General features: G+C 39.4%; 1 protein-coding gene across 2 annotated transcripts in view; it reads left to right on the top strand.

Moving 5' to 3' along the window:
- The window catches only part of LOC106070894 (putative ammonium transporter 1), a 114456-nt gene that overhangs the window by 88935 nt on the left and 1406 nt on the right, over positions 1-24115 (top strand). For both annotated transcript variants that reach the window (XM_056044950.1, XM_056044948.1), the window contains 2 exons: positions 15941-16067; positions 21421-21537. In XM_056044950.1, the coding sequence (XP_055900925.1) occupies positions 15941-16067; positions 21421-21537 (244 nt within the window). The remainder of the gene's footprint in view (positions 1-15940; positions 16068-21420; positions 21538-24115) is intronic.

Here is a 24115-nt window from a genome sequence, read left to right as displayed (position 1 = left end):
AATTTGACTCGATACAATTCTGGCAGATACTCGTCACCGTAACGGAGCTCCATCGTCTTGACGAGAGCAGCGTAGTCTTGTGGGTTTGGAATGGACTGCAGCAGTTTGGAGGCCTTTCCTCTTAGGGACAATATAAGGGCTGTTGCTTTCTCCTCATCGCTGTTCCATTGGTTGACTTTGGCCGCGGCGTCAAATTGTAGCTTGTAGACGGACCAGGACACGGATCCATCAAACACATGAGGCTTTACCTTCATGAAAGCTTCGGGTACGATCGACATCACATTTGCTTTCTGCATCGTGGTAAAATCCCTGTAAACTTGCGTCTTTATTTCTTCGATCTTTTTCTCAACAGCGTAGACCCTCTGGTTCATCTGTTCTTCTATGGTGGTGATTCTCTCCTCCACAGCATGTATGCGTTGGTTCATTGCCAATAACTCCGTTTTGATTCCCGAGTCCATGGCGTCTATCTTGTAATTGGTGTTTTCTAGCCCCGAGTTCATAGCTGCCATCTGCTCCTGTTTGCTACTGGCGATTTGTCCCTGCATAGCTGCCATCTGTTCCTGTATGGTACTGGTGATCTGTTGCTGCATTCTACTGGTGAGCTGTTCCAGCAAGTCCGGTTCGACTTCAAAAAGGTATGTGTCCGGATCTTCTTTTTCCTTCATCAGTTCTTCCCGAAGGCGTGCTTGTAAGGTTTCTTTGTTTCCACATGTCTTCAGCCCTCGTTCACGGAGTTCTTGCTTCAGTTCTCTAAATTCAAGTTCGTACAGCAGTTTCAGACGAGCCATAGTAGATCCGATACAATCCGATTCCGATCCGATCCCACTTCTGACACCAGTTGTTACGAATCTCACTATCCAGGCTCTCTGCAAACTGCACCATACACCACCAACTTAAAGAACTTGACAACTCAGGGCTCCAAAGTAACGTAACACTTTAATAGTTGAATAAATAACAGCCAATACTGTACAATTGGCAGCACGTAACACAAGACTGTACAAATATCTCTCCGATAACACCGTACCGCCGTATCAACTCTTGCACTGGCCTCTCCGTCTCGTTCCGGGCTTGCACTGGGTTCAACAGATCAGGACTGACTTCACACACTTGGGCTCGTTGTGTCGGACTCGATCACAGACCAAGATCAAGACGCCGTTCGTCTCAACTGTACTTGACAGTACTCCGCACTGAACCGTCGTAATGCTCCGTACAGAACCACACCGTTGAACTGTGCTGTAGTCGACCGTATTCTGAACTCCTGTCGTGAACCCGCTCTCTGAACCTCGCTGTATTGAGCCCCTTTTCTCGACCGTCTTGACTGCGACACCTCCGCTCTTATATAGGGTCCCTATTGGCCTTCTCGAACCGGACAGAACGCCCCTCGACGTTTCTAGGTGGTCAGATGACTATAACTCTCGTGACGCTCCTGAGCTCTGTTCACGGTCGGCGATCCTTCCCGAACTGCCGTCGATCCTTCCCGAACCGCCGTGTTGACACTCGTCTCGGCTGATCGTCGTAACTCGTCACGCTTGACCGCTCGTCTAGCGCTGGCCTAGGGCGATTTGCGTCGGCTGACTACACACACACCACTACCCCCATCTGTGCCACCACCAGGTTTATAACAATATATATCACGTATGTGTTATACTATACAAAATGTAGCTTCTTCTCTTTGATACATTCGCCCTAATAAAATTATAAGTATAAAAACCCCGAAAACTTTGGTTGTTGTTGTTTTCGGCAAAAGAAAAAAAGCAACAAAAGTCCTATTTTGGTTCCAATGTTCAAAGGTACTTTAAACATCGTAAAATATGAATAGAAAAATTATTTTTCTTTATGTTATCATTATTTGTCAGTCATTTTGCAGGAAGTACTTTGGATATCTTAAAATAAAAATATGTAAACATTATGCTAGAATTATAATACGCTAAAATACACAATTTCAACATATGTCATTTATTTAAATTCCAAAAGTGCACTTCAAAAAATCGCAAAGATACTTCCATACTTGTCAGATTTACACAGCGGTTAAGAAAAAACAACTGTTGATTTTTTTGTCCTGGAAAAGAATGTACCATAACGAGAGGAGGGCGGTGGTGGTATATTTTTGTCTTGTGTGTGCTAGGGAGAGAAGGGAAGTTGATTGAGGTCTACAATCTAAATTAACACTCCTGAACTTTGAGATCTATGTGACGAATGGGAAATAGCAAAATTAATTATTGAATTGGTCAGTTACTGCCTGAGATGAAACAAACATTTGGTGGTATAAGAAATTTGATCGACACCTTAACTAAACCTGACACACCTAAGTTTGCCACTGTTGAGTCAAAAGACGCCATTGCTTGATCAAAGAGAGATGCAGCAGATGAACAAGATTTCTGATTATACTGTTACAAATGAACAGTGATAGGTAGTGTTCAACGTATGACCCCGGCGAGATGACACAGCAGCAAGTGTTCTCTGGAATCTACATGTACAAACAAAGACAGGATGTGACGTGTCTTCACGTGTTGTTCCAGGGAACGAACAGATCTAAGAAGGGGGCAGTTACTAATGAACAGTGACAGATAGAGGTCACTACGAGTGACCCCGGCTTGATGACACTGCAGCGGGTGTTCTCTGGAAACTTCATGTATAAATAAAGACAGGATAAGCCAGAGAGTTAATGTGAAAGTCAGTCGTGAGTGAGTCGTTTGGAGTCGTAGGTAGAATCGTCGGTACAGTCTTCGTTACTGTTGTCTACTGTGCGAGACTGTGAAAGAGACATGTATACGACTCGATGCAAGTTAACTAGGGTAGAGTTAACTGGAGTGGACTACTGTCGTTAAAGTCTATACAGCGAACTACAGTGGACTTGAGCCGTTACAGTCGATACAGTCGATGTAAGACGTGTACGGCTCTGATTCGGTAGACTTGAGTACGACTTGGTTCAGCTTTGGGAGATTTGGAGCGACACTGGGAAGTGTGTCGTTGGTCTGTTCTGTGGAATACGGCTCGGTAAGTTGAGAAGAGATGAATTGCAACGAAGTGAAGAGATGAATTGCAACGAAGTATAGCTAACTGTAAACTGACAGATATTGTACAGTCTTCTACGCTACATGTTACAGTAATGAATTGTTAGAGTTAATAGTCAATAAAGTTATATGAAGCTGAGAGTTTAGTCGTCAAGTTCTTTGCAGTGTTTTTATTTGTGTGCCAACTAGTACATTTAGCCAGAAGATTCAGAAATACGTAACAATACTATAACACACATGTCTAACAGGAGTCACAACTTTTCAAAGTAATTTTTTTTTGGTAAGTTACGCTTTTTAAACATTGTTGAAAAAGGAGAATGAGATAAATTTTTAAAATACTCTCTTTCTTTGCAAATATGGCATACTTTTAGATCTATTAAGATTGAAGAAGATAGAGACCTCAACAAAAATGCTTGACAGGACCTTCACTTACTTCAATCGGTATTTTTATACACATCATAAATAAGTTTGCGCTATTTTGTCTTGTGCTATTTTGTCGGGAAATTTTGCGCTATTTTTCGGCGCTATTATGTTGGCGTTATTTTTTCTTATTTTGTCGGGCCACTGACTTACACATAAATCGTTACAAGTGTTCCTTTAGAATTAAAGATGATTAAATCATAGACCAAACCTCAACGGCGAGGTATGACGGTGGGTAGGGTTCCAACCATCGAGTCGACAGTATTCAATAGCGCATACCACACAATGTGCCAAATACATGTAACCGGAGAAGGAGGGCTGTGTGGGTTATTTGTTTCATACAAGGGGGGAACGTGTTTCGACTTAGAGACGCGACTAATGAAAACAAGAGGCTAAAATTTGAGGAAGAAGAGTGAAATGTAAACAGACTACTTTTGACGGCTTTAGAGCGAAGCAGGTTTTTGTGAAAGTCAAGATTTAGCCTGACGACATTACACGGTTCCCTTCGTTAGTATTAAACTTCTTGTTTGGCATTCGCTACCAGTGTCGACTTACTTATAGTGTTGGCCTTTCTTGTTTGACATTCGCTACCAGTGTCGACTAACTTATAGTGATGGCCTTTCTTGTTTGACATTCGCTACCAGTGTCGATTTACTTATAGTGTTGGCCTTTCTTGTTTGACATTCGCTACCAGTGTCGACTAACTTATAGTGATGGCCTTTCTTGTTTGACATTCGCTACCAGTGTCGACTAACTTATAGTGTTGGCCTTTCTTGTTTGACATTCGCTACCAGTGTCGATTTACTTATAGTGTTGGCCTTTCTTGTTTGACATTCGCTACCAGTGTCGATTTACTTATAGTGTTGGCCTTTCTTGTTTGACATTCGCTACCAGCTTCGACTAACTTATAGTGTTGGCCTTTCTTGTTTGACATTCACTATCAGCGTTGACTAACTTATAGTGTTGGCCTTTCTTGTTTGACATTCGCTACCAGTGTCGACTAACTTATAGTCTTGGCCTTTCTTGCTTGACATTCGCTACCAGTGTCGATTTACTTATAGTGTGGGCCTTTCTTGTTTGACATTCGCTATCAGTGTCGACTTACTTATAGTGTTGGCCTTTCTTGTTTGACATTCGCTACCAGTGTCGACTTACTTATAGTGTTGGCCTTTCTTGTTTGACATTCGCTATCAGTGTCGATTTACTTATAGTGTTGGCCTTTCTTGTTTGACATTCGCTATCAGTGTCGATTTACTTATAGTGTTGGCCTTTCTTGTTTGACATTCGCTATCAGTGTCGACTAACTTATAGTGTTGGCCTTTCTTGTTTGACATTCGCTATCAGTGTCGATTTACTTATAGTGTTGGCCTTTCTTGTTTGACATTCGCTACCAGTGTCGATTTACTTATAGTGTTGGCCTTTCTGGTTTGACATTCGCTATCAGTGTCGATTTACTTATAGTGTTGGCCTTTCTTGTTTGACATTCGCTATCAGTGTCGACTAACTTATATTGTTGGCCTTTCTTGTTTGACATTCGCTACCAGTGTCGACTTACTTATATTGTTGGCCTTTCTTGTTTGACATTCGCTATCAGTGTCGACTAACTTATAGTGTTGGCCTTTCTTGTTTGACATTCGCTACCAGTGTCGACTTACTTATATTGTTGGCCTTTCTTGTTTGACATTCGCTATCAGTGTCGACTAACTTATAGTGTTGGCCTTTCTTGTTTGACATTCGCTACAAGTGTCGACTAACTTATAGTGTTGGCCTATCGCCTGTGGTATTGGATTTCCGTTTCACTTTTCTGCATAATACACAGCGAGGAAGCGCTAACAATATAGATCTGTATTGTTGACGATTTTTGTCATCATGGCTCCTCACATCCAACGATTTTCTACTAGATAAAGACATCAACAACAGGATAGCCAAGGCAATGGGCACCACGTCAAGGCTGCAGAAAAGAGTGTGGGACAATACATTTCCGCATAACAATACCAAATCCTTGGTGTACCGGACCTTTTTGATGAGCACACTGCTATACGAAGTGAAACATGGTCATGGCATGAAAAAAAACTAAATATCTTCAACCTCCGATGCCTAAGGCGGATCTTTAAAATAAGGTGGCAAGATAAAATAATGAGGAAGTGCTAACAAGAGCAGGGTGCTCTGTTATCAGCAGTAGACGCCTTGGCTGGCTTGGCGTAGTTCATAGAATGCCACCAGGTTTACTTCCACAAGAAATACTGTATGTACTGTATCTAACAGAAGGCATGAGAGCCACTGGTCGTCTACTTTTAAGGTATCCTGATGGATGTTCATGTTTTAAAAAATAAAGTAGATCACTCATCCACACCCGCTCATACCATAATGCGGACTGCAACTCAGACCATTCACTAGTGCTAAGCAAGATCAAACTACTTCTCAAGAAGGCTTATACTTCCACTCAATCTAGAACTAGGCGAATTAACATCAACCATGTAGGTGACCCAGAGAAGTCTGCACTCTTTCGCGAGCTCCTGAACATTTCAATCCCCTCGATAAGGGATGAAGAAGACATCTCTATCAGATGGGAGAAATTAAGAGATGTAATCTACAGCTCAGCAATTACTGCCTTTGGGCCTCAAAAGCACAAAAATGTAGGCTGGTTTGAGGCGAATCTAGCAAAGATGGAACCTTGTATCTAGAAAAAGTAATCTGCACACCTCGCTCAAAAAGTAAAGCCTAGTCTAAAATCTTTGCGAACCTTCAAAACTGCTAATAAAGAGGCAAAACAAATGGCTATTCAGTGTGCTAACAACTTTTGGAGGGATACTTAGGAAATAGTAAAGCTCTGTTTGATGGCATAAAAGCGGCCGTGGATCCAACAGTGTCTAAGCCTGCCCCCCCCCCTTTCTATCAAAATCTGGAGAAAAAAATTACAGATCACACCAAGCAGCTAGAACGATGAACAGAACACTACCTTTATGTCAATGCCACACAGAATACAGAAGACGATGTGGCCCTGGCTTCTCTACCAGATCTTCCAGTATTGGAATGCAGAGATGAACTTCCGAGCCTTGGTGATCTCAAAAACGCAATATAATGCATGAAATATAGAAAACCTCCAGGGAGTGATGGCATCCCAGAGGAAGTAGTTCCAGGGAGTGATGGCATCCCAGAGGAAGTAGTTAAGGTCAACGAATGCTCCCTGAACTCTATAATCTCCTCTGCCGCTGCTGTGAAGCAGGTCATGTCCCACAGGACATGCGTGACGCAAATATAGTCACAATATATAAGAACAAAGGAGATCGGAGTGACTGCAACAATTATAGGGGTATCTCTCTCCTCAGCATAGTTGGCAAAATCTTTGCTAGAGTGGCACTATCCAGGCTGCAAGTGATAGCTTCTAGAATCTACCCAGAGTCTTAGTTTGGATTCCGACATAGACATGATATCCTCTCTACAACTACTGCAGGAGAAATTCAGAGAGAGAGAAGAGAGACAGACCCCTTTACATCGTTTTTGTTGATCTGACTTAAGTCTTTAAATGGTCAGCAGAAGTGGCCTTTTCAAACTCCTAAGGAAAATAGTTTGCCCTCCCAAACTACTGAACTTTATTGATTGCTTTCACGAGGAAACGAAATGTACTGTCAAATTCAATGGAGCCCAGTCAGCACCTTTTGAGGTTAGCAGTGGTGTCAAGCAGGGATGTGTGCTTGTACCTACTCTGTTTGGCATATTCTTCTCCTGTCTACTGCATTATGCGTACAATGACATCAACGAAGGTGTGTTTCTCCATACAAGATCCTCTGGAAAACTATTTAACGTATCCAGGCTGCGGGCAAACCAAGGTTAGGAAGCTACTCATCAGGGAACTCCTGTATGCTGACGATGCAGCTATTGTGTCTGATTCTGATATTCAGCTTCTGTCACTGGTTGACAAACTATCTGCTGCTTGCCAGAAGTTCGGCTTAAATATTAGTCAAAGCAAGACTAAGATACTAGCTCAGAACACAAATACTGCACCTCAAGTAAACAATAATGGCTAACCACTAGAAATTGTTGATCACTTTTGCTATTTTGGTTCCATCATATCCAACAATACTCTACTGGATAAGGACATTAACAACAGGATAGCCAAAGCAATGGGCACCATGTCACGGTTGCAGAAAAGAGTGTGGGACAACATAATACTGACTAACAATAAGGTGGCAAAATAACCGATGAGAAAGTGCTACGAAGGGCAGGGTGCCAGGATATCATCTGTTATCAGCAGCAGACGCCTTGGCTGGCTTGGCCACGTTCGTAGAATGCCAGTAGGTCGACTTCCACAGGACATCCTGTATGGCGATCTAATAGAAGGTAGGAGAGCCGCTGGTCGCCCACTTTTACGGTATACGGATGTGTGCAAACGCGACATGAAGCTCATTAAAATCGACACTAGCAGCTGGGACAAAGTGGCACTGGATAGATCCACATGAAGAGAGAGCATAAAGGAAGGGTCACGGATTGCAGATGTCATACACAACAGAGGCACAAAGAAGGGTAAAAATACAACGCGCCTGGTGATTACATATGCCCAACCTGTGACCGCAGCACAAGAAGTTGCAAAGGGAAAAGAACGTCTCTTGAGACGAAAAATGCCACAGAGGTCTCTCATCTTAGAATTAGATCAAGAGTTAGATCTAGGCTTTGGAGATTTGTTTCTGTGCAAGCGTGGAGCCTTCACTCTTCGCGTGCGTGACCTTCCCGTCTTGTCTCTTGTAAATATGGCCATATGACATAGATCCACGAAATAACAATATATATACATATATGTATATATATATATATATATATACAGGGCCGCCGCTACCTATTATACAATGTGTGCATTGCACGCAGGTGGCCGACTTTAGGGGGCGGCCAAGTCATTATACCAAGGTTACTTTTTTTTAAAATTATTAAATAAAAAAATAAAATATTTTAAATAAATTCTAATTATTCCATTACTCTATGAAAATAGAATCGATATTCGTACATAAGAAATTATTTTGAAAACTAGAACAAATAAAATATAGCAGCACCGAGGGATTCCCACGGGTTTTTTCATAATGCGTCTACTCATTTCTGGCATTAAATTTTCGCGTTTTGTTTGTAATTTTTGTTTTGAGTCCAATGGCCCGCCCTGTAAGTAGATCTATTACTGGTAATTTTAAAAAACATTTTCATTAGTGGGGGGGGGGGGGGCGTTAGTTCCTCTTATATGAAGGGGGGGGGGGGAGAGCGCAACGTCCTGACAAAAAGGGGTGTTATGGAGTGTGTTATGGAGTGTGTGTGTTTCCTAAACGTCTGTGAGAAGAGGTTAAATGATTGATTGGTGATTACGCAGTGACAATGATGAAATGAACGTACCTAGTACAAATGTGAGACGATCTTAAGACCTGAAAGCGTAAGGTTTTATTTTGGTTGTGAGCTAGATTTTGTTTAAATATCAGTTTATTTCATTACTCTTAGATCTATGTTTCATCTCAAGTTAAATCGTAAATAATAACAGTTATATTGAGTTTTTGTTCACAAAGAAGTTTGTTGAAGTTATTCAAAGTTTATTTATCAAAAAATATATAACGCCTTTATCGGTTCAGTTGTACTAATCGTTTGGAGCTACAAGCCAACAACCGACCAACAACAAGGAGGGGGTGGGGCGGCAAAAATAAGGTTCAGACCCGTTGCCGACTTGAACGGAAACCTGCCGCAACTACAGTTCTATCTCCAGGAATAACTTTTTACAACGCTTACAAATGATGTAGGCAACACAATTTTGTAAAAAAAACAACAACAACGTTTGAGTGAACTTTCATGACGTCACTTTGGATTCTCTACACAGTGTTCAATTAATAGAAATGAAAAATAAAACCTACAAAATTATGACTAAGTTTCTTTTCTTTTTTTCATTACATTCTTTTAAAAAACTCAAGGGCCTCACTGTCGAGGCCTACATCGCTCCTCTGGGCTATAACTTCTATTGTGGGCTTAAACGAAAATGTTATCTAGGGCAGTGGTTCCCAAACTTTTTTATCTCGTAGACCCCTTGCCATGTTTTTTGATTTTCGGTAGACCCCCTGCTTAACTTGCAAATATTTGCAAATTCATCATTTTTTAAACAAATTTCTAACCGTAGTGAGTTGAAACTACACAACTATGGATATTATGTTTCATTTACGAATATGTTGTTATCTGAAGTAGTATTTCCAACATTATATATTTATTAATTAATTAATTAATTTGCCTTAAGTATCATTGTAAAAGATTTCGCAGTTTCTTGTGTATTTCTTGATCTTTCACGTGTGGCTCAAATATTAAACTGCGGAACTGTTTTCATTAACAGGAGAAGGGGTGAAGGCTAGTAACTGGAGCGTAAAGCAGTAAGCTTCGAACAGGAAGGGCTCATTAGCCTTGACTTGCTACCCACCTAGCAGAAGGAAAACTTAATTAAAAACTCTACTGCCTTGCAACTATACCCTAACATGGGAAAGGTCTCGTGGGTCAACCCTAAGGAAATTTAAGGAGACGGCGACCATTAGTCAGTTTGTAGCACACAGCGCTACCCCTTGTCAGGCCAAACCGTATTTGTCGTTTGCAAAGATTTACTCAAGAAGCTTTTAATTTTATTACTCATGCCACCGAAGCGACTTTGAACTGTATTGTTGCTTTAAGAATTTTTAAAAATAATAACAGATGTAGGTTTGTGTAAAACGGCTGGTAGATTCAATGTTTGACCTTTGCTGTTTTCCGTATTTTGCTATAAGTAAAGAAATCTTGTAAGACGCTCACAAACCATCATCTTCTTTATATGATGTCAAACAGAGATTTTGTGGGTCTATTCTGAACTTTATCTTTGAGTGTTTTAAAGTTTTTCAAATCTTTATTTTTGTCAGGGTGGCATTGTCTCAGATGATCCTCCAGCGTAACTGGTTTCATATCGTCATAAAAAGTCACTTAGGCAACCAATTGTTTGAAAAGGAAGGAATGAATCCCAATTTTAAATAATCAACGCTGTACAGTCTACATTTTTTTTTCTAAACATTACTTATATGTAAACAAAGATTAAGCTATTTAAATAAGTATTGGAATTGAATACAATAATTTTTCGTTTGAATAGCAGGATAAATATTTAAAGGATTAACGAAGGTATAAATCATATATTAGTGAATGAAATAATTACATTAATGAAATGTGAAAATTAAGTAACTCGTCCTGCTTGGATGAAACCCATATCGTAGACCCCCGTGGACATCTCATAGACCCCCAATTTATTTTTGCACTTTCGTAGACCCCTGGGGGTCTATATAGACCACTTTGGGAATCACTGATCTATGGAGTCGCCACCTGGGAATGTCTGAAACACTGCCTTACTCTGTGTTTTTACAAGTCATTGTTTAAGTGACTTGTACTTAGGATTATTAACTTTCTTTAAACTCAAGAAAAATATTCAGCGCTTTATTGATTCATTTGTTGGATAAATTTATAGGCAGCTCTGAATCCGTGTATGTCAGATGATTGTGGATACAATGCACATCTCTCCAAAATACAATCGTGATGATTATAATGAAAGTGTACAGAACGTTGAAAAAGTTCCACTGTCAATGGCTTTTGTATTTCGAGCTTTTTTTTCGGATTATGCTTTATTTTACAATAACAAACAAGCTAACATATCAGAGTCCAGACCATATAACAATGTTGAGTAGTCAAATTATCGAGAAATTGTATATAGATCATGATCATTTCCGCTGTTCATTGTAATATACCTGCCGCAGCTCATCAATTATAAATTCATCGTTGCAAAAACAGGAGCATAAGCTAGTAGTCTGAACGACCCCCCCCCCCCCCGAGGGAGGGGGCGGACGAATTATAGTATAGAATTCACACAATTTGTATGCGAATTTATTACTTATGTTAATAATATATACTAATTATTTATATTTCAGCCTATTTTTAGATTATTTCGCCCCCCCCCCCCCTTTTCTAGTATTTTGGCCGATTTGGTAGGGTCTGGAGGGGTCGATGGCATCAATCCGCCCCCCCCCCCACCATAAACTTTCGAGTGGGGGGGGCGGTCCTATTTATTTGTAGAAATCACAGTTTGCTAACAGAATCAATTAAATACCTATATAATTAAAACTTGTTATTGGTCTTTATATAATTTCGTTCACCTGTTGGCCGATTGGAAGGAGAAGAGAAAATACCTCCACCGCCCTTCCCATCTAAACCCTTTGAGTGGAGGAGGCGGTCCTACTTTTATGGAGAAGTCATAGTATGTGAACAAAATTAGTCGAATATCTATATAATATAAACAGGTGGAAGTGCGATACATGCAATCCCCTTCCCCCCAATCGGACAAATCAATACTTTTTTTTTGTATTATAGTAAGATATTACAAAATTTAAAAAATCTGTCACTAATATAATTTATATATGCTATAAAGTAAACTCTTATATCGAGTCGCCCAACCCCTATTCTTTAATGCAAAATGCAATCAATAGCAGAAATTATAAAAAGGAGCGAGAATTAATAGTTTTCATTTTAATCGTTTTTATTTTACCGCCCTTGCCCTTTCCAGACAGAGTTTGTGTAATTTGACATGAATTTATCATAACTATTTTAAGAAAGACTTTGCTTTGGAAAAGTTATAATTCAAACGAAATTTTTCAATATAACAGTCACGGTTGAGATGAGTTCAAAAGCCAGATAATCTTTTCCTAGTCGACTTTTTCCAACCTTAACTCTATCTCATATTTTTCTAGTTAAATAAATTTAGGACTATAACTCACAATGTATGCTAGAATTTTATTCAATATTATTAATCGAATATTTTTTTTTTCGGCGGTGATCCTCAAAACCTTAATCTAAATATGTGGGGTACCTAATCTTTTCAAAGAACAAATCTGTTTTATTTGCAATGTATTAAGGGACTATAAATTCATATTAGAATATTTTTCTCATTATTCAAAAGGCACTTTATAATACAATGAATAATGAGCTGTAGGGCACGAGAATGCGTTATTGCAGTGAAGAATGCCAGAAAACGCTTTTAGCGTCGAGGCTTCGCCCCGAACCTCACTGATGAATAATAAGCTGTAGATGTCAGGAGAATGCGTTTCTGCAGTGAGAAATGCAGGAAAACGCTTTTGGCGTCGGGGCTTCGCCCCGAACACCACTAATAAGTAATAAGCTGTAGATGTTAGGAGAAGGCGTTTCAGCCGTGAAAAATGCAAGAAAACGCTTTTGGGCGTCGGGGCTTCGCCCCGAACCCCACTGAAGAAGCTTACAGCGCGCTCCCAGACCCCCAAGCTTGCAAGAGAAAGACTGTTTTTTTTTTCTGTTTTTTTTTTTTGCCGAAGATTGAGAAACAGTCTTATTTTATTCTGATATATCGAATATATATATATATATATGCTGTACGCACGTTTATGCATAGGGTTAGGGTTTACTGGGCGTTAGGGTTAGGGTTTGGAAAAAAATCCCCCCCCCCATTCCAAAGTTCTGGATCCGCCAGTGGTGTATGGTCGTATATGTAGATATAGTTTATAGCCATAGGTCACTAAGTCTGGGTCAAAGTTTACATGTTTACTACGTGTACAATTAATTTTTATTGAAATAGGAACAATGATTCTAGAATTCTATTAGGTGAAGAAAAATTTGGAACAATCAATTTTTTTATGGCATCTAGTACAATTGGATGTTATTTAGGATTTAATTAGCTTAAAAAATTTATAACTTGCAGAGCTGAAAATTTTATGCATATTTTTCAATTAGTCATAAATACACGATTGCTTGTAATTTTTAATGGCTTCATTCTCCATTATTTTATATATATATTGTTATAACTCTGCCATGCGCACCGCCATCCAGGCTGGTGCTAGAAGGTGCGCACTGTGATAGACTAGACCTAAAAGGATGTCAACATCAGAGAGTGAGCGATTTCCGCCCAAGTTGAGAGCCGAAGTGAAAAGAATGTGCCTAAGAAAGATGATGTTTTATGAACTTGTGATGTCGTGTAAATAAAGATATATGTGCCTCGTTGAGTTTCCTCACTTAAGTTATTACAATTGGTCTCAGAAGTGGGATTATAGGCAACTCAACGAGAGGAGATAGGCTTTGATTACAATGACATATTTGAAGCTATTACATCAGCTCTCAATTAAAGAAATAAGACAAGAGCTTCGGGACCGAGGTTTAAAACCCGTCGGTAGCAGGGAAACGCTCACGGCTCGTCTGCGGCAAGCTCTGATCAATGAAGAGGAAGATCCGGAGACCTATCAATTTGAAATTGAACTTGGGATTGTTGAGTTCATTGGCAAGATCCAGGACTTTGTGGATGCATTTGATGAACAACTGAACATGATTGGGAACACGATGGGAAACATGAGCAGGAACAGAATGTTGAACAAAGTAGATGAAAGTGTATTGCAAGTAAAAGGCCAAATAGACCAAAGGGATAAAATTGTGTCGCAAGCAAAAGGAGGAATAAACTCGTTAGGGAAGGAGCAGTTACCTGGTCAGGACTGTGGCTGCACAAACAGTGGTGATGAAGGCGCCAGGGATTGGAGCGCTGTCTGTGACTGTGTTGTGGGCAAGTCTTGCGGGGATGACTTTCAAGACGAGAAACGTGACAACGATTGCTGCGACGATCTCAACGGGATGTACCAAATCGAAAGGAAAAAGACAAATGAAGAAACAAGAGAAGTCTGTGATGTGCCTGAAGTTTTTGTTCCTGGTGTACCTGAAACGAGTACCTCAATGAGCCGGACAGATTAAGACAACGTTGGGTCTGCGTCCAAGCTTTCTGCTGTGGACCTTAAAGACCTCTGTTTATCTGTCAGTACCTTTGACGGGAACTCAAGCCATGAAAGCCTCAGAACCTTTTCTGATTCATTGCCTTTGATGTCGTCGAGTGAAATTGCGAATACGTGCCCCAACAATGGCCGAGACAGAAACAACGAATTTGACTTTGGCAGTGGCATAAGGGAGAACTCGATGCTTGGCAACTGCATCCAGGCGATTGACATGAACTGTATATGCGGCGTCCTGCGGGGCCAGCGGGGACAGTGCACATGCCAAGCAACCCAGCTACAAGATCTGAACTTGACAGAAATGTGTACTTCTGCCAACTTCAGTGAGAATGACTTGAACGGTGGTGAATTAATTCCAGCAAAACCTGATGTAGTGTTGGATGAACATTACAAGGATGCTTCATGGGCATACCTTACAGATGAAGCTGAGAAAGACTATGTGCTTGAAACCATGGCTACAAGATGGCCTACAACTGTGTCACGAGACGTCCATGGAAAAGGTCCGCTGACTCAGCGTCTTAGAACAACAACCCTGGAATCTACAGTGATTGCCACAACCTCCATTTGTGTTACGTGGCTGGCAACCCTAACCTCCAGTAACTCTCCCTGTGTCAGCTGGCTGGCATCAGCGACTAACGTCATGAGGTCGAAGCAGCGACCACAATATCGTCTCAAGCGTAGACTGGCCAACTGGAAGAAGAGGAAATGACGACCGCGGAAAACTGTACAGATGGCTTCGTGGGCAACAGGCACCCTAACGTTTGTGGTTCCCACCGGTCGACCTCCACCTGAACTGTCTAACCTCCACTGCACTGTTTCTTTTCGGGACGAATCCAGGCTGGTGCTAGAAGGTGCGCACTGTGATAGACTAGACCTAAAAGGATGTCAACATCAGAGAGAGAGCGATTTCCGAGTTGAGAGCCGAAGTGAAAAGACTGTGCCTAAGAAAGATGATGTTTTATGAACTTGTGATGTCGTGTAAATAAAGATATATGTGCCTCGTTGGGTTGCCTCACTTAAGTTATTACAATATATATATATATATATATATATATATATATATATATATATATATATATATATATATATATATATATATATATATATATATTTAATGCATACTGCATGCTATCTTTAAAAAAAAACTACAAGTAAATTTTTAAATTTTTAAAAATAGGTATAGAAACTAGATGTAAATAAAAGTTGGTAAAGATGTCAGTGTGTAGGCTCAGGGACTCACTATTGTTTTTTTTTTTAGACTGACTCACTCACAGACTTAACTTCTATCACCAATTATAGGCCTATAGGCTACCTAAGTAATAAATGACACTCTCAAAACTGTATTGACTCTTTTATTAATCGCTTATTTAACTCATATTAATAGTATACAATGTAAAAAGAAATTGTCAAACGCGATGAAAAGAGAAATATATTATCCAAGCTGGCATTACCATTCAAACATCGTGAATGTCATAAAATAAGTTTATACCGGAAGTACCTCGTCTCACATTTTGGGGTTAAACGAAACTTATACTTAGTTACCCTTAGTGTTGGCAGTCCTGTATATATATATAGTCTATGATGTAAAATATGTATAGGTCTATGGACACGAATTTGTGAATTTGTCATTAAAAAGAAGTAATACATTCTTTAAAGTTAATTAACATATGATCTAAAGTGTATTCATTGTTTTAGTCTTTGGCGTGGCAGCTAGTAGCAGTGAGTGCCATTATACTCTGGACAGCTTCATGTGGTCTTCTACTATTTGGGACATTGAAACTTGTTGGCATATTTAGAGTTTCAGAAGAGATTGAGAAAAAAGGTAAACATTCAATCAATCTTTTTCAATGTTGTTAAGAATTTCCTTGCTTAAACATCAACTTAAAGATTATTTATATTTGTTTTGAAGAAACAAATGACACTGTGTGCAAGGAATCTCTATCTCTCTCTTTCTTCATATATATTATAATAAAATATAATATAATATAATTTAATAGTATAGTATAGTATAGTATAGTATAGTATAGTATAGTATAGTATAGTATAGTATAGTATAGTATAGTATAGTATAGTATAGTATATATACGAGCAGAAAGCGCTACGATTGTAGCCCCCTCTACAAATACTTTTTTATGCCCATCAGTTGTAGTGTTCTCGTCTCCCTGCATTCTAACGCCCCTCTCCAAGACAATACACACAATACTTTTCTATGAAACATCTCTCTCCCATCAAAACACTGTTTGGCCCTGGTATTTCAGTAGGATAGTCAGCATTATAATAGAATCGCATCCTCAAAGACTACGAATGCTGAATGGCCCTTTTGATGGCTAATTAATGATTGATCAACTAACAATTAAGCAAAATCCATCTAATCTCAAAGGCACTGGCGGATTCAGTGGGAGGTAGGGGTGATCGTCCCCCCCCCCGGCCGATCCTTCCTCGAAGGGGGTTGCGGGCAAATTTTAGTACAGAAATCACATAGTGTGTATACACAATCTTAGTAATATATACTAATTATTTATATTTTAACCAATTCTTATATTATGTCGCCGCCACCCGTCTAGTATGTTGGGTAGATTTCTTGGGATGGGGGTGGGGCGATTGCTTGAATCAAGCCCTCATCCCTTTCGATACTAACCTTTCGAGTGGAGGAAGGGCGGTCCTATTACTTTTGTGTAGAAGTCACAGTTTGTTAACAGAATTAGTTACATTGCTATAGGATGAAAGTTACTTATTAATATTTTGAAGAATATGTCACAGTTAACAGAATTAGTTACATTTCTATAGGATACAAGTTACTTATTAATATTTTGAAGAATATTTATACAATGCCGCTCCCTTTCTAGTATGTTGGCAGATTCATTTGAGTGTGGGGGGGGGGGGAATAACATCTACTGCCATCCCCAGCTAAACCCTTTGAGTGGGGGGAGCGGTGCAATTTTTGTGCAGAAATCATAGTTTGTGAACAAAATTAGTTGAATATCTATATAATATTATGTTTACATCTGTCACTCCTTTCTAGTATGTTGAGTTTTGAGTGGTATGGTGGGGTGGGGGCTATTGCATCTAATGCTCTCCCCTCCCTAAACCAATTTTTATGCAGAAATCATAGTTTTTCAACAAAATTAGTTAAATATCTATATAATATAAGCTTCTCTTTGATATTTGAACCCATTTGTATATTATGTTGAACCAAAGTGTAATCTCAAATTAAATCATTAGTAAATATAAAATGAAAGAAGGTGTCGGTACCAGGTGGGCTCGTTGGAGAGGCGATATATAACATATCTAAGTTATATTAGTGACATTTTTAGCTGCCCCCGAAAGGGGAAAACACGCTATTAGTTTTGTGTGGTCTGTCCGTCCGTCCGTCCGTCCCGTTTAGATCTCGTAAACTAAAAAAGATATTGAAAATCCAAAATCACAATATTTTAGACAATTCAAAGTTCTGATGCAACGGCTACTATTTTTTTCTGAAAGCTAAAACTTTTTGTTTTTAAATCAACTATGCAAGCAATTTGTTTTCATAAAAATACACCATTTTTACAACTATTCACTATTAATAGTAACAAGCACGGGAGATGACTATTTACCATATTTTTACCATAAATGCAAACGGTTTTCGATTTTTTGTCAACATTTTTTTTTACAAATGTTAAGTACGTTCTGTCATATTAACTACTACATTTACACACACACAAAAATATAACTTTTATTTTAAGAGAAAAAAATATTTATATAACCCTACCCCCCCCCCCCTTACCCCCACTGGTCCACAAATGAGATTGGACCAAAGCGCTCTGAGCATGCTATAAGCATGAAAGTAGCGCCATATAAAAGCTATAATAATAATAATATATAAATCTAACATTATTTAAAATAATAATTAATAAGTAGATTTTCATATTGAACTGCAGTGATGCCAGGTCACTTAAGTAAAGGAATTCTTCTTATTATTATTATTTCTTTTTACGGAAGTTTTTTTTTCATCTGAGGTTTTGGCCATTTACAAAACAATTAGATCAATTTGCAGTACATTCATATGACATCAGTTAGGCCAGGTTCATATTTAACTATCCCTTTGTCAGCTGGACCGTTGAAGCACCACACAAGAACGGTCAACCTTCTTTCTCAATTTTCTCTGTCATTTGCCTTTGACAGAATTTCATTTCAATATTCTTTCTGAAAATATTGAAACCTGCCTTTTATCCTGCCTTGGTGGACCACTTCGGGGGCCGATTTTGAGTTTGTATTTCCACAAAAACTGTCTTTGTAACCTTGTTTTTATTATTTTTACATTTCTTCACTAAAATACAAAATACAAAGGATTGGATTGGTCTCACCGGGGGAGGGGGGATTGCATCTATCTCCCCTCCAACGATCGAGTCGCCATAATTTCGCTGCGGCAATCGGCGTTGTCCGGAATGTACTGCAAATGATTTTGATGACTCGATTTTTAATAGACTCTAGGCACGCTAGAGAAGTTTGCGATGCCCAGACCGTAATAGGGAGACTGTAATCCATCTGCGAGCGCACTCGCCCATGTAGAGTGCCCTCAACACATCGGCTTTCGCTCCCCACTTAGTTCATACTAGCTTCTTTACAATGTTCATTCTTTCGGAGGCTGTACCGCGTGCATGCTGGATATGGTACTTCGGCTTTTTTAAAGTACCATCACATCATATCTAAATGAACTCAAAAACAAACTACAAAAAAAACAAGCTGATTTTGCATGCATAAGCTGACATACAAAACAAAACTGCAACTCATCATTTAGCAGGTGGAAATATATGGGCGAAATGTTGCGTATTCACCTCACAGACGAACTTCTAGATTTAGTGCTTCGACATCTATACAGCCACATCTATGCAGCGGGATTTTCAGTCTTTTGTTTCGGATAAACTTCTCACATCCCATGAATTAGTTGAAGTACTGTATCAACGGGTTACTAGTAAAAGTCCTTTATTTATTTATTTTTTTGGTATCATTTCTGTTATGTGGCCCGCGACACGAGTGTCGGACATCAAACTGGCCCGTTATCTGAGTAAGACATCACGTTTTTTTATCTATTAGATTAAATTGAACATTATTGCATGTACATAGTTTTTGCTATTACCTAATTTCATATCATCGAACCGAACTTTAGATATGACCGTCATTAAACCGAAAAAAAAACCAACTTAAATCTTACCGAACCGAACTCGAACTTAAAAAGATTGGTTCGATTCCTATCTCTAGGTCCCGGTGCCTTTCGTAATTTGCACTAGTAAATGTGTTCGTCTCATCTTCGCCATAGACCATTTTGCGTTTCACTTTGGCCTTTCTGATTCCGTCTAATGCCTACTACACATCACTTTTTTTCGCCGACTTATACATAGCCGCGAAGGAACGGTTCAGAGTCCGACCTTTTACGGTTTGTGACCACCATGCCTTGGGCCGTTAGAAGGGGCGCTTCTAACTTTGCCCCAGTGAGGTTATTCAGGAGTCTCCATGCCTATCGTCCATCTGCTAGATCCAGGTTAGAGCAGGTCTTGGTCCACTTCAGCCTCGAACCCGGCGAAATGACTTCCACCGACAGTTATGACATCAGTTAGGCCAGGTTCATATTTAACTATCCCTTTGTCAGCTGGACCGTTGGAGCACCACACAAGAACGGTCAACCTTCTTTCTCAATTTTCTCTGTCCTTTGCCTTTGATAGAACTTCATTTCCATATTCTTTCTGAAAATATTGAAACCTGTCTTCTTTCATCGTTTTGTCGACGACTGTGCCCCCTGCGTGCAGCCCTCCTCAGTCGGATTAGGCGCGCTAAAACGGGAGACCAAAAGGGCTTAAACTTTTGCCCACCTCAGGACCGCGGAATAGCCCTTCGAGCAGCTCTCAAGAAAGCCTTCACAAATAGTCTGTATGCCCGGTTAATGCATCCAACTTGGACGTCCAGTCCGTTCAAAAAGGCATCCGATGCTCTCTTAGACCCCAATTAGCACGACTGTACACCCATTTTGGTTTTGAATATGGGGACTTCGTGTCGAGCTTTTTGAGTTCAATAGTGACCGACATCTTCGAGCACGTCCACTCTTGACTGTGACCTTAAATCAGATGACACCAGTGATAGATCTGGTCGCGACCCCCCCCCCCCAATCGCCGGAGCGATAAAAGGTAATACTAACAGACTTGCTTCGTCACATATTTCGAGTAGTCTGTCACCACCAACATCACATGTTAAATACTAGAAATGTAGCAACATCATAAATAACGTAGATAAACATAATAATGCCCTCTCTCCATACCAACATGACTTTAGGAAATATATATCTTGTGAAACTCAACTAATAGGATTAATTGATGATCTTTAAAAGGGATTTGATAATAGAAGCAATTTTTTTACTTTTCTAGAGCATTCTACTAATTTCACCACCATAGTCTGCCTAAAAAACTAAAATACTTTGGCCTTAATGGCTCAATACATCAACGGATTCAGGGTTTCCTACAGAAAATAACAAATTGTAATAATAAATGACTCCAAATCAACACCAATAATGAATAATAATAAACTTAGGTGTACCTCAAGAAACAGTCTTAGGCCCAATGCTGTTTCTAATTTACATGAATGACCTACCAAATAGCGTTAGTTCAGGAACAAAAGTCAGATTATTTGCAGACGATTGCATAATATTGTAGTAACTGCAGTGGCGGATTAAATTGAGATTAACCAATTGTTTTTATTGGCTGTTATTGATGTATTTGTAATTAAACCGCCACATTGTTTATTGAAACTCTTGTCAAGTTCTTGTATTAGATGTGCTGTGTTGTTGAACAGTGTTTGCAGAAGGCCTGATTGAGAAGATCGTAACAATATATACAAAAATAAAACTAACAAATGATACTAAAATTTTACAAAAAGAATAAGAAGAATTACAGAAATGGGAATCTAGAAAAATGCCAATTAATAAGAGAAATAAAAAAGACTAAAAGAAATAAAAACTATTTTTTTTAATGGTATAAAGGTTACCCAAACTAAAAACTCAAAATATCTAGTTAATTATTATTATTACTATAGCTTTTATATAGCGCCACTTTCATGCTATTAAAACTAAGAAAATTGTATTTCAATTCAAAACAAATATTTTTTTCGCTGCTGAAAACTATTAAATTTTAATGTTTTATATTTTAAAGGTTTAGACATTGCCCGTCATAAGCAACCAGCATATCCACTTGAAGCATATGGTCATGGTCATTTAGAAGACATTAAGAGAGTTAAATCTGATGGGAAACTGGCAACCATAAAAATAGGTAATAATTTTTTATTGTATTTATCAGTCAACGAAAAAAAAAGAGAAAAAGTTCTGGACATGTGCAAACAGAATGTCATTAACATTGATTTTGTGTCTACTATGGAACCTATTGTCAAGGTCCCCTAGCTCCAGATTTATAGATGCTTTCTATGTCTACTAGCTCCAGATTTATAGATGCTTTCTATCATGTGCGTAGCCGGGGGGGGGGGGGTTGGGGTTCAACCCCTCCCCGAAGTTAGGTGAAAATTTTAATACTAAACCATCTTTTGCCCGAGCGCAGCCAAGGGGGTTTTGAGTTGTTTTATGAGGTTCTCCATGTCTGTTGGGTTCAATGGAGCGCCTGGAGGTAGATACAGGCTGCAGCAAGTGATAACCTTGTGTAGGGTTATCCTAGCTGCTACGGCCTGTAGTGTGGTCTGTAGCTTTACCCTCTTGGGGGAAACTGTCCTTTACAAGGATGGAGCATCCGCCTGATGCTCTCTCCGCATCCTCAACATTCCTGCTGTAAGTGTTGTAGCTTCGGAAGCTCTCTATCCCCTGGCATAGAGTGCTCTTTGTATGTTGATGATTTTGTCATTTTTATACATGGAAAAAACATGAATACTTTAGAAAGAAAATTACAATTATTTTTAAATAAAATTTAAAATTGTGCAAATGATAATGGTTTTAAATTGTCGGACTCCAAAACAGTTAGCATACATTTTTGTAATTTAAGGGAAATCCGCCCAGACCCTGAATTATTTATACACAAAAAGAAGATCCCCGTTGTGAAAACTACAAAATTTTTAGGCCTCACCCTAGATTCGAAATTTAATTTTCTCCCCCACATTAAGGAAAGAAATGCCAAAAGTCATTAAACATACTTAGAGTACTCAGCAATACGGACTGGGGAGCTGACAGAGATACCTTGCTGCTGCTCTATCGGAGTCAAATCCGATCCAAGTTAGTCTATGGATCCATAATATATGGAGCAGCTAGGAAATATTATCTAAAAATACTGGATGCTACCCTGCGTCTCTGTCTCGGCGCGTTTCGTACATCACCAATCCCAAGTCTCCACGTGAAGGCTTGAGAACTCTCCATGGACATAAGAATGAAAATGTTTGCAATGCAGTATATAGTCAAGCTAAAATCCAACCCCACGAACCCTGCTTTCGACTCCATATTTAACCCTACAGATGTAGAACTATACAATCGAAGGCCTAACGTCATACAGAATGAGAGAATCCATCCCCACCCACTAAACCAAATTTCCAAAATAGAAATCCTACAGAACCCTACTCGGTTGTTGAATAAACCCAAATTAAATGTACCCCTTCTTAATTTCAAAAAAGAAAATACAGACCCAAGCATACTACAAGTCCACTTTAGGGAACCGTAGGAGAGCTACGGAGATTGTGGCACCATTTACACTGATGGATCAAAAATGGATGGAAAGGTCGCGTGTGCTTGCTCCTTTCGGAACAAAACAATCTCCCGTTGATTCCCCGATGGATGCTCCATCTTTACGGCCAAATTACATGCTTGTACATATGGTCGTCAAAGCATCAGAAATGAGAAAATTTATCCAAATCTGCATTGCATGCTTTAGGGCGGATAAAGACTGACATTCCATTGGTACATAAGAGCCTAATGCTTTTGGACCAAATAACATCTGACCATAGGGATGTCACCTTCATCTGGATTCCCTCCCATGTGGGCATAGAGGGAAACGAAACGGCAGACAGAGAAGCAAAGAGAGCCCTAAATCAAGCGGTGACAGGAACCCAAATTCCCTGCTCGGACCTTGAGACAGAGTAATGCATCTGCCACCTATAAAAAATGGCAGGATCGATGGGAAGCTGAGACCCACAACAGACAGATTGTGGCGGATGTCAGATGGCGGCCCACATCTAAGGGTCTGACAAGGCGTGGGAGCACGACCATATCCAGACTTAGGATTGACCACACCTACATCACGCACTCCTTTATGTCCTCATTTTGTGAGTACTGTGATTCTCGTCTCCCCGTGGAATATATCCTCATTGATTGCCTCAGATACCAGGATATTAGGGGAAATTTTTTTGAGCGCACAACTTAAAAACACTGCTCGATAATGTCCACCCTGGGAAGGTACTGGGCTTTGTCCGGTAGGTGGGGTTGCCTACGAAGATTGGATTTGTGAAATTGTGAACATATAATATTTACAAAACATTTTTACTAAATTATTAAATTTTTACTACCTTTACTATTTTAACTGTGAATAGACCTTGTTTTTAATAACTTAACTAAATAAAATTTAGCTCTTGTGGTATGTAGAGAGAGTGACCTTTTAGGAATTACGAGCACGACATGGCCTAAAGTGTGCCGATGTGCCAAAAAATTCAAAACTCAAACTCAAACCCCAAATAGACTCTATATTTGAAATAACTCACAATAATTCTATTTGATGAAAGGGAAAATAACAGCCTCATGGAATTAATTTTTTCTTTGAGATTGTGGAGTTGCAACAATTCCATTTTATCTCTGGAATAACAAAGCACAGATCCATGCACAATCTAATCTTGTGTACATTCACATTTTTAAATGATAATTGG

The sequence above is a fragment of the Biomphalaria glabrata genome, chromosome 10 (assembly GCF_947242115.1).
Source record: "Biomphalaria glabrata chromosome 10, xgBioGlab47.1, whole genome shotgun sequence".
Lineage (NCBI taxonomy): Eukaryota > Metazoa > Mollusca > Gastropoda > Planorbidae > Biomphalaria > Biomphalaria glabrata.
The sequence above is the reverse complement of the archived record's forward strand: the minus strand, read 5'-3'. Positions and strand labels throughout refer to the sequence as shown.